The sequence below is a fragment of the Poeciliopsis prolifica genome, unplaced genomic scaffold (genome assembly GCF_027474105.1).
Source record: "Poeciliopsis prolifica strain line A6 unplaced genomic scaffold, Auburn_PproV2 SCAFFOLD027, whole genome shotgun sequence".
Taxonomy (NCBI): domain Eukaryota; kingdom Metazoa; phylum Chordata; class Actinopteri; order Cyprinodontiformes; family Poeciliidae; genus Poeciliopsis; species Poeciliopsis prolifica.
Genome location: NW_026562402.1, coordinates 3,225,859 through 3,237,535, shown reverse-complemented (window position 1 = coordinate 3,237,535; position 11,677 = coordinate 3,225,859). Strand labels below are relative to the sequence as shown.

The 11,677-nt window shown below is 38.6% G+C and overlaps 1 protein-coding gene across 1 annotated transcript in view; it reads left to right on the top strand.

Annotated features, from left to right (window-relative positions):
* ntsr1 (neurotensin receptor 1 (high affinity)) overlaps positions 1–10,864 on the top strand; it is a 37,837-nt gene extending 26,973 nt beyond the window's left edge. The window contains exons 3-4 of the mRNA XM_055048725.1: positions 5,024–5,108; positions 9,883–10,864. Coding sequence (XP_054904700.1) covers positions 5,024–5,108; positions 9,883–10,138 — 341 coding nt within the window. The 3' untranslated portion in view covers positions 10,139–10,864. The remainder of the gene's footprint in view (positions 1–5,023; positions 5,109–9,882) is intronic.
* The last annotated feature ends 813 nt before the right edge of the window (positions 10,865–11,677 follow it).

Sequence of the window (11,677 nt, the reverse complement as noted above, 5' to 3'; positions counted from 1 at the left end):
GTTGGGGCCTTTTTCTGATCAATTTCAACTTTAATATGAAAACAATTGTCTTGCACTTTATGCTACTGTTGCTAAAACTACAGCAGCGTCGACGCCAAGATTATGAGTAATGGCTTTATTAACAAGTGTACCTATTTCATAGCTTCTTGATGATTCATCAAAATGGCTGCATTAGGTAATACACACATGTTCGCACCATGAGTGTGTTACCTAATGGACTGGCCCATGTTTTGTCTCATTTTCCGAGAAAAACAAACTGCGCTCTCTTCAAACCACGGCCAAATCAATGTTGAGCATCACCACAGAGAGAACAAACAATATTTGCACCAATTACCAATTTGTTGCACTTACTTTCTGTTTGTTTCAGGATTGATTTGAAGATGTTTTTATGGATTTCAAAAAGTGTTAATGGTCTTCCTTAGCTTTAATCCTTTAAACTTTGTTGACCCTTCAGGTTTCTGAACGAAACAGACAGTGAAGCATACTTTTATTATTTTGATTCTGGTCACGGCTCCGGCAATTTTTGATATTTTTGTATCATTCAGTTTTTTACATTATTTCTTCATTTTTATTTATTTTTTTTTATAGTACTAAGATTACTCTTATTATTTGTAACATTAGCTGTTAGCGTTAGTCTGAATGCAAATTAATTAATTTATTTATTTATTCTCTAATCTTTTAGCAGTCTGCCTTTTTTAACATTAGTCATTTGTTATCAATCCAGATTGCTATCCAGTCTCTAGTGTTTCCTTACTTTAACATTTTTAATTTTCAATTAAGAATATGACTACATAAGTATGTTCACCAGTTAGTAAAGTATTGATGGATTGTGATGGATACGTCACAATCTTCCAGGCACCCTGACGTCTATGGCCTGTACAGCCAATCTTCAACCAAGCATTACCGGACCAAATGAATCAGAATCAGCATTTGGTTCTGTTACTGCATCAGAACAGAACCAATTGTCCAAGACTATTTTTATTGTCTTATTACAAATAAGGAGCTAATTGTGTTGGAAAACGAGTGTGTTGTTCTGTCCTCAGAGCAGGTCGGGCCTCACTTCCTCTCAGTTTCTCCAATATCCAGGGTAAAGTTAGAGAAACATGTTTTTGGTAGTGCAACAGTCCCCATTTATGTCATTATTGGAGACAATAATAAGCATGATCAAAAAAGTGATATCAAGAATAAATGGCCGTAAGCTTTAGAAAAACAATCTCAGCTGCACTTTCTGTGTGTTTGTTCAGTAGTTTGCAGGGACGTTGCCTCTTCCTGTGTCCTCAAATCCAAACACATGTTCATTTGTGGAGGAAATTCTTTCATGACCCTCTTAAAGATGAATATTGCTTTCTGTCCCAACACCAGTCACTCTCTTACTATTCTACAGATATTAAGAAGACTTTAGAATATCAGGTTTTTGTGATACAACAAAATGAGACCATTAGAAAAAAATATTTTAAGCATTCGTCCCCTTCAGTGTGACATATATAATCTACAATTCAAATAAATATTTTTGTTTTGTTGTGGGTGGAGGTGTAAAAATGAAAACAATGCTGTGATATCCCAGTTAAAGAAGTGTTTTGTTTTAGCAAATACTTCATCTTATTCACTTTTTGGTCCAATTTCCACATTTTCCTAGCATCAGTTATTTGGTGGAACAAATATGACACCGTATATAGGAGGTTACTCCTTTAACGTACTATCATCTACACTATCTAGCCCTCCACCTGTGTTTGCTTTCACTGCTACTGGTGTGTAAAAAAAATCTATTTAAAATGAATAAAAAATTCTTAGCCTGGTGGGGGATAAGTAAAGCCCACTGGGCTTTTAATATACAGAGGGAAACCCTGAAATGCCTGGAATTTAGCAGACCAACAACTTCTCATAGTGTGTGGTGCAACTCTGCATACGGACTATTCTTAAACCAACACATTCAGCAGACGGAGAGAGATATAAGGTAATAGTTATTGTCTCAGGTTCATCTATCAACAGGCTGTTCCATTTTACATTTCTTCAAGGGACTGTTGTTAAGCTCTGAAGCATGAAATTGCTTTAAAGTGCCAGTCACAAAAATGGAGCCATCAAATCTCTTGACTCAGCACTTACTCAACACAAGTTGGAGCCTTTGCAATATGGCACAAAAACCCCACAATGAATAACAGCAGCAGTAGGGGTGGACTAACTGCTCTGGTGCATCGTGAGAGGTTCGTAATTTTGACATAGCCGTGTCCCTGGAGCATGGGTTGCCATGGTTTCAACATCGTTTACTCTATGCGTTGATTGAATACCCAGTTAAGACCAATTGGTGGGGAAGGATAGTAAAGTACCAAATGCTGAGGTGTGCCCTGCCAATCTCTATCTATTTGTGAGCATCTGGAGAAACAACGTTCACTTCCTGGCCTCTTTTGATGGACTCCACACAGAAGAACATTCAGTATTCATGCTGCTGAGGTTCCACTTCTTTTACCTCATTTATTCAAGCACTCCACTACGTTTATCAGCTCGTGTTTTTTGGTATTTGAAGGTAGCAGAGAGGCAATTGGCCTTTTGAGATGTGCTGCCATTTTGGCAAATGCTGCACATTACCTGAGCTGTGACTTTGCAGTCTGGAGGGAGTGTCAAAAACAGCCAGAGGAAGCTGGCAGGTCCAGTGGAACTGAGAAACGCTGCTCTGTTCAGGGGGTATTCATGACCCTCTCAAGGATGAATATTGCTTTCTATCCCAACACCAGTCACCCTCTTACTATTCTACAGATATTATGAAGACTTTAGAATATCAGGTTTTTGTGATACAACAAAATGAGACCATTAGAAAAAAAATATTTTAAGCATTCGTCCCCATCAGTGTGACATATATAATCTACAATTCAAATAAATATTTATTTGAATTGTAGATTCTAATAAAAGAAGAAAAGCGAATTTGAGAGGTGACTTTAAAGCAAAACAAAAGACAGCAAGTTCCTCCAATGGGTGGGGTTCATCATACCGCATGCGTACCTGTTGATCACAGTTTCTTCTGTCATTTAAGATGGCATTTGAAAAGCTACTTCAAAACAATTTGGAAACGTTATATCATATTCAACTATTTATAAGTTTTTGTAGCATTTTCACCAACAAATCACTTTATACAGTGAACGAAATGTGAAAACTTGTATAAGAGTAACAAACACAAAGCTTTTAATTAGCCAATAAACAAAAAAAGGTGACCACAAGCACAAAAGTAGCTCCTGTTAACATAGAGACAAAAGTGCACATTTTGTAAAGTGAATACAGACAAAATATGCGTCTATAGAAGAATGTGGCGCCACTGAAAAAGCTGTTTGGTTGCACTGCAACACTGCTACAGAATGATGCAAACGACATTTGTTCTGGGTTATTTGTGAGAGATTTGTGACGTATAAGAGTGATTAAAGTTCTCATGTTAAACACACTTAATAAATTAAGTTAGCAAAACTTCTGAATGAGTTGGATGATCATAATATATTTTAAGTTGGTCAGACATAGGATACGAATTCGACACTGAGCTCAATTCTTTCAAGTAAATCCAAAGTAAAACGTTTCTTTAAATTAAAGATTTGTAACTTTTAAGACAACTGAACACAAAAAAAATGTAAGTTGTCATCACTAAACGAAAAGAATTAAGTGAGATTAATGTAAGTAAGTCCATAAAATGAGCTACAACCAAAAACACTTTTTAGAGCGTATGCCTCCTACATAGCTGCTGTTAAAGCTGAGGCAGGGAAGAAGTTGATTTCTTATAGACTGTGTCTTTATTAAGTTTTAGCCTCTGGAGATGGAGTGCTTAATGTTTAAGTGATTACTGGCTCTCAAATCCTAAATAGTCCCAGGATTTTTGCTTTGGAAGGACAAGCTACTCAGAGTAACAGCTATAATAAATCAGATAGGATGCAGACACAGCCAGCAAGACTTGTGCCGTTTTATTTAGTTAATTCAGATCTAGACAAAGATCTGCACTGAAACCCTTTTAAAACATCATGGTTATTCCACCAAAGATTGATTTCTGAACTCCTCCTGAGTTAAAACATTAGTATTTTTGTTTCTAAATGAATATGAACTTGTTTTCTTTGCTTTACTCGTGTTCTGAATGCAGTGCATCTTTTTTTGTTATTTCGACATTTAAGAACACACAGAGACTGTTGGCTGCATGTCCAAGGGATTTTAACCAACAGACATTAGGTGGAGTCTAAGGGTGGGGAAGCTAAAGTGTTTGTGGAGCAAACCCCTTATATCGCTATTTTGATTTGATTTTGTTGTAGTCCATAGGGGGGCCCTGAAGAAAATCTTTGGGAACCACTGGATTAGTGGATGATTTGAATAAAAGTACATTTTATATATTTCTTGTTTTATGTTTATGGAGTCTTGCACAAAATATGTTAAAATTACAGTAGTTATATTTGTGTTTCCTGTTCCTAACAAATGCTGATGTAAAAAGGTTTTTGTCATTGGTGCAGGAGGTTGTGTTAAATAATAAAGAGAAGAACAAGAGAAAATGATGGTAATGCTCTTTGCGGTTCATCAAATAAATTTGACAGTAATTCTTTCTAGTGCACAATTCATCGTGCCATCATAATTGAAAACTTTTTTATGACTTGAATCTATTTTTGCTCGAGGGGTTCAAGTGCACGTCACAGCACTGTGCTTCTGGATAGCATTTAAACTTCAAGAATAGCAGCTGGCTGCTAATTACTTTGTTTGAGCCTTTTAATCTCATCTACAATCAAATACAAATTGCAAGTAATTTTCTTTCTGGAAGGGCAGGCTCAGGGGTTTTCAGTGCATCTGGACATGGGGGTGTGACCCGTTTGTCTTTTTAATCAAATACTTCAAGGTCATAATTAAGTCTATTATTACTGCCTCAATCACAGCTTTGCTCATTGCTTATTCTTGAACATTGTTACGTCAATCATCCAAACATTGTTCATATTTTAAAAGGGGAGACTTTTCACTTTATGTCTGTGTTCTGTTTATTTGCATCTGATTCTCCCCCTCTCTATCCTGTGGTCAGGAGCCGTGGTCATTGCCTTTGTGGTCTGCTGGCTGCCCTATCACGCTCGTCGTCTCATGTTTTGCTACGTCTCCGACTGGTCAGAGTAAGTAGCTGTTTTTTTCTTTTTTTCTTTCTTTCTTCTTAGTCTCTTTCGCGTTGCATGGCTTATTTGCCAACAAGGCACCAGTGTTTGGAGACCCACGTATGTTTGCTTATATCTATACTTTCAAAAGAACACACACACAAATGAACCTAAGTATTGACAAAAGAAGTCATTTAGAGTCATCGGTTAAAAGCGGCTGAAAAGAGGAAGCAGGAGAACTACATCTTGCTAATTAGTTTCAACTCTTGTTCTCTCACTTGCTTTCTTGCCTTTTCCATCTCTTTCTTTCTGTTTTTAGTCCATCAAAATATAATTTGTCTGATTAAATCAAACAGAACGCATTTGAGAATATTAATATTAGTCACTCGCATCTGCTCTTACATACACAGTGAAAAGCAACAGACATTAAAGTATGAATAAATGAATAAATAAAGCATAAATGACCATGAAACAGTAAAACACAAGACGCTCTGGTACATCATGCTAAAAGTTCTCAAGGTGTAAATTTATCATTCCTATTTTGTCCAAATTTCTGAGCTATTTCTTTTGTTGCTGATGGTTCTGGCCTGGTATGTTTTCACCAAGTGTGATTTCTCAGTTAAATTAAATTTAAAGGGGCAGTATTATGTGTTTTCCAGGAACATAGTGACATTTCATAGCACAGTCAAGTAACTGTGTTAGCTTCAGTTGTCATAAAATGCTACATTTATCAAAAATGATTTAAAATAAATCTGACTTCTTAATTTAATGCCTTGAAAATTGATCTAGGCTTCTGTAAAAATTCCTGCTTTTTCTGAAACTCCACCTTCATGAAGTCAGCATAACATTGCTCCTTTGTTAACCCTTTAACAACATTTTTGTTAAAGGGTTTCACCGAGAAGTAGCTCATATGAGCGCAGCAGATTAGCAGTTTCACTAGGTGTTTGCTAACTGCTGTGGGCTAGTCTGAAGGAGCTGAGTGGGGAGGGGAGGAGGGCTGCTTTTGGGGGAAGCCTGGAAACTTCGGAGCTGCAGGTCAGATGAGGAGCTGCGTCTCAAAGGTAGTTAGGTCCACCCAAGTGTTTTGCACAGCTGGATGTTTGCCAGAGACTAGAGGATTTCTAAAACAAGGTTACTTCCACTTTAGCTAGACTGTCATCACTTACATGCACAAGTAATTTGTGAATAAACCTTAAAGGTCTTGGCTAGCTTAGTTCCATTTCAGTCGGTATAATATGGGGATTTTGTCCTCACTTTTCCCTGTACTTGCCCCAGTTTGCACATGGCCTGCCACAACAGTACAGCATTTATTCTAGTGGTGCCCAGGCCCAGAAATATGGAACCTATTGTCCTGGTGAAGCTGTAGACTGATAATCTTAATGACATAATTCAGAGCACCAGTACGTCTTCCTCACAAAGCTTACATGCACTCCTGAGCAAGAGCAATTAGCATGTAAGGCAGGTCTCCTCTTGACTTTTTGTTGGTCTAACCTTACGTTCTTACCTTCCATTAGTGCCATCTTTCATTCTCACCATTTCCTCTAACCACTGTTGAGCAGAAGCGGCTAAAGTTCCTCTGCACATGGCAGCCCTTATGCATGTAGACTGACCCAAAACCAGACTTGTGCCAGACGGACCAACTGTGTCTGTGCTCTGCTAAACCGGATTACTGGGAAAGCCCTGACAAAACTGTGTTTTTCTCACTGGCTGGTAGAGGGTATTTACCATGGCTGAGACAGTAATTATTTATTTACATGATTCATGCATCCATGGCTTGTGATGCACTTGGCCCTGCCTTTCAGTGTTAAACCTCGTCTCATTACTGGACAAAGCCATTTTCTTGAGCTGTCTTTTTTTCTCCCACAGACTTAGAAACCAACTCTGATTTTTCTGTTGGTCTGTGTTTCTCTGCTACTGCTGCCACTACCTCTCTACAGTTTCATTAGCATAGCAGGTTCTCCTGGTTCAGTGCTTGTATTTTTTGTGTGTATGCTCTGTTTTCTCAAACCCCAGTCATTGGTGGCAGACGAACACTCACACTGAGCATGATTCCTCTGGAGGTCCATTCCTGTTAGAGGGGAGTTCTCTCCATCATCATGTCTTGCATACTCAGTGTGATTGATTGCTACAGTTAATGTCTTGTTTTCTTTATGCACATTTTTTGAAGTATCGCTCTAGGAAAGGTTAAGGGAATTGGTAAAATTCAAAATAACTTCTTCAATTTTGCGAAAAGTTTTTATGCTAGCTTGAGGTGGTTTTTGGCTTTTTGAAAACAACAGTTAATATTCTAAAAACACATTTGCAAAATAAATTCTGACTGTTACCTTACGTCACTGATCAGCTTAATTTTTCTATGTCTCCATACAGCATTTCACATCGCCAGTACTCGCTGACATGACAGAACAGTTACAAATAGCCAGACAGCAATACAATCAAATCAGAAAACCTCTCTCTCTTTTCTGAGATGAATGCTAGCTTCTATCCTCTACTTCCTGTTCATTAAAGCTATTTGTAGAGTCAAAATCCCATGAAATTCTGATTTGTGTAGCCTGGTTGATTCTCCCAAACCAGCAGATGGAAACACGTCAAATTTGCTATTTTTTCTATTTGGTAACATTTTCACATGAGCTCATGACTGCTTCTCATCTCTTCTTTAAGTTCTGCATCATTTCTTGATTTCTTTATTTTTATTTTTGCCTACTTCATGGCGTTAGATTCCTTGTATTAAAGTTATTACTTGATTCTTCGGGTCTGCTAATGATCAGGTGAGCGTTGCTAGTGCCCTCAGCTTTTGAGTTAATTCATGATTTAACAAATGCATCATTTACTTTTTTGGAAAGCTTTTCTCCCCTCAGTTAACTAAATCCTCATTTTTGTATGTGTTCAATTTATCTTTATCAAATGTTCAAATTTATTTGATGATCTGAAATGGAACAAAAATAAAAGAAATGTGAACGGTGTACCCTATGACCATATTTTACACCCTCATGATATTTTCTTCTCTTTTCTGATATCGCTCAGCATTTGTGTGGGCTTATGTAACTTTTCCTCCCCTTCTCCAGCTCTGCAGCTTAATCTCCTGCTTCCTTATCACCAGTCTCTACCAGAGATAGATTCACTCACTTTAAGGTTTTCTGCTCCTTTTAAACCTTTTTGTAGCATTTAGAAGATACAACATAAATAGATCGCATCAAATGAATTTACTTCTTCTACAACACTTTCACGGTGATCCTGGCAGAGTTGATGTGTCTGCTATTTCCATCCCTCTGGAGATTAGATTTGTACCACATGGATTTGGAAAGCTGACGTACGTGACTGTGTATGTGTGAGCATATCTTCCAGCGGAGAGGGGCGCGCTGAATCTTCTTGCCATTCGTTTCCTGCTTTACCAGCATTAAGAAAGTTAGTGGCTGGCAGGAATCCCGAGGCCAGATCTTGAAAATCTTTCTATAATGGCTTGTGTTTTTGGAAGTGGACCACAGGCTTAGAAATGTGCATTATTAGTTTACACAGCTCCATCACTTTGGTAATCAGAGCGAAAAGATCACTTGAAAGATAATTAGTTTTGGTAATTATATTAATGCATTTGTGTTTTAGGTCTCTCAGCTATTTTGTCAAAAAGACTAAACTTCCAAGGGCGAGCCTTTAATGATTCTCCGTGCGCATCAGATGTACTCTCATGAGTTTGATCATGTTATCAGTTTGTCATTAGGTTGTACAGAAGTCTGTTAATGACAAACATATTTGAGCCAGGGGTCATGTATGATATCACAAAAGTTAGTCAAATATTACCAACAATTTGGATTATTTAGCCAGTAATGGGAGTTCATTTCCCAAAGTCATATTTTTACCAGGTCTTTCATTCTTTTATAAATGTCACAGTTTCAAATGATTTAAACTTAATATTTAGCTAATATGCAAATTTGCTAAATGAAATCTGGGTCTTACAAACCAGCTGGCAGGCTGGTGTAGTTACTGTTGCTGTAGAGATCCACTGATAAAAATCTGTACTGCCATTAAGACGGTTCATCCTATGTTTTAAGTTGAAATGTTGTAAATGTTGAGAGGAAATGGAACAATCATGAAGACGTGACATGAGCAACTCTTCGCCAGCCAGCGGAGGAGCCAGATAATGTTCATAGGAGTGGTCAGACTGGGACCGTTGTGGTCAGACTGGGACCGTTGTGGTCAGACTGGGATTGCTGCTCACTTAGGCAGGCCCAACTGATTGGCGCCAGAGCCACTTCATCAGATCACTTAAATTATTTCACTAAAGTCAGAAATTGCTTGTTCCATAGGTGTGCTCCACTGGTAAGTTACCTCCCCATTGGAGCAAGCAATCACTTGGCATAGGATGGCTGGGCCTCCCCATGGTTCACAAGACCCAGCTTTTATTTTGGTAGTCCATTTCCAGTCATCAGCAAGTGAATTTGCATGTTAGCTAAATGTTTAGCTCTGAGCTAAGTGAATAGCTAGCATGCAAAGTTTGCGTTGAGCTAAATAGTTACTGACATCTATATTCGATGAATATTTGACATCAAACAAAATATTCAGTGTAAAGCTAAATATTTAGCATGTTAATCCTCTTAGCACAACGGTCAGTGACATCATGGTTGGACGGCGGGGAAGTGAGAGAATCTTAAATCAGATCATTAGATCCCAAAAAAACTTCTAAAAGTGCACATGGGGTCAAATGTCATTCACCAGAGGGTGAGAGGGGGGACAATTGGTGCGTTAAAACCAAACATTTCACATTTTCACTTTTCTTTCTTCTCTCTTCTCTTTATTCTTGCAGCAACATGTACGACTTCTACCACTACTTCTACATGGTGACCAACGTGCTGTTCTACATCAGCTCGGCCATCAACCCCGTCCTCTACAACCTGGTGTCCGCTACCTACCGCCAGATCTTCTTCACCACGCTGCGCTACTTCTTCATGCCCTGCCGCCACACACCCAGGAAGCAGCCGCACCCCCTGACCCGCCACTCCATCAGCATTTCCAGCAACCACACTTTCTCCACCAACATGATCAAAGAAACAACGTACTGACAACACGGAACTGTTCGCTGCTGCGTTGCGGCTCCAGAAGGAAACCTCTGTTAGACGTTGGGTCGCGGTGCTCTTCGTGGAACTGTGGTGATCATCATTTGTCCTGGTAAACCAAGTGCCCACCCAGAGACCACTGTCATTTGACTGCAACTGCACAATGTCTTGTGACTTCATCCAGCATTGCATGAAGTTGTGCCAAAAACCATGATAGCATAAAACTTGAAGAAGGAACAAGAGATACTAACTGGTTCAGTCATTTGTGAACATTTTGTTTCTTATGATGTTATGATGTATGAACTTCACAGACTTTGTAATACTTTGGCAATACTGTCAGTGCCACGGCAGCACATGGTGTAACCATCATCTGTGAGCATCTGTGGGTAAACCTGACTTTGATGTTAGATGAAGATAAGCAGGGTAAAGGACGTAAAGTCTGTGGAGGAAAACCCCTTTCATCATAGGCTCTTTACCCGTCCTGCATGTCTTGGTTTTGGTCAAGCAAAACTCTGTTGCCCAGCTTTCAGCCTGCAGGAGGTCCTTGTTGTACAGCTCACCCTCTGATTTCCAGCAGGGTTTTGTAAATACCCTCACAGGGAGAATGTTCATTTCTGACATTTTTCAGTAGTCATAGCAAAAACCTGTGAAAGCATAGCCAGAACAAAAGAGGCTGTGACTGATTGTTGTATTTGTGCATAGCTATGTCAGAAATTATACACTCTGGAAATAAAGTCGTTCCTAAACTCAAGTGTCTGCATCTGTTGAAAGAATTGATAAATCAAGTGAAGGACTTCTTGCCGAGTTCTCCAGCCAGCTGCTAGAGAGATGTCCAGAGATCTCTGGATTCTTCTTTCTGAGCGAAGCAAGGATTGAAAACAATCTGGGCTACTTTGCAGCTAACGCACAAAATAACTTGAACAGAGGATAAAGGAAGAGCAAGCGCTAAGAGACCGACAGAGTTTTCAGACTAGTGTGATTTTTTTTTTTTTTTAACATTTATTTTCCAAGCAAATCAGCAGCTTGTTTATGACAAAACAATCAGAGGAGAGAGATTTGCTTATGTGAAAAGTAGCAAAAATTCCAGTTTGTCTTGAGGTCACACAAACATTCTGTAACATTTTATAAGGAGCATTTTCAGGGACTCATTAACATTTAACACTTTGGTTACTTGGACTGTAACTTTATAAAAAAAAAAAATAACTAAGCAAATATAAAACTACTGAGAAAGTCATTATTTGTCAATTAGGAAGTAAATGTTAAATGACTTGTACTTGTTTAGAACGTCATCAAGTCCGCATTTATGAACCTATGTGTTGAGCGGCACCACTGGGCCTTTTGACCACCACCAGCAGCCAAGGCAGGTGACGTGTCCTGCCTAAGGACACAATAACTGAGACGGATAAAATATGGATCCAAACCAGTAACCCACTGATTATGAGCAAGTGAAAGGTTTTCACAATGTTTTGAAATGTGGACTAATAATAACTGAAGTGATTATTGTAAGGTGAAACCAAACATTGATTTTTACAATTCACTCAATCA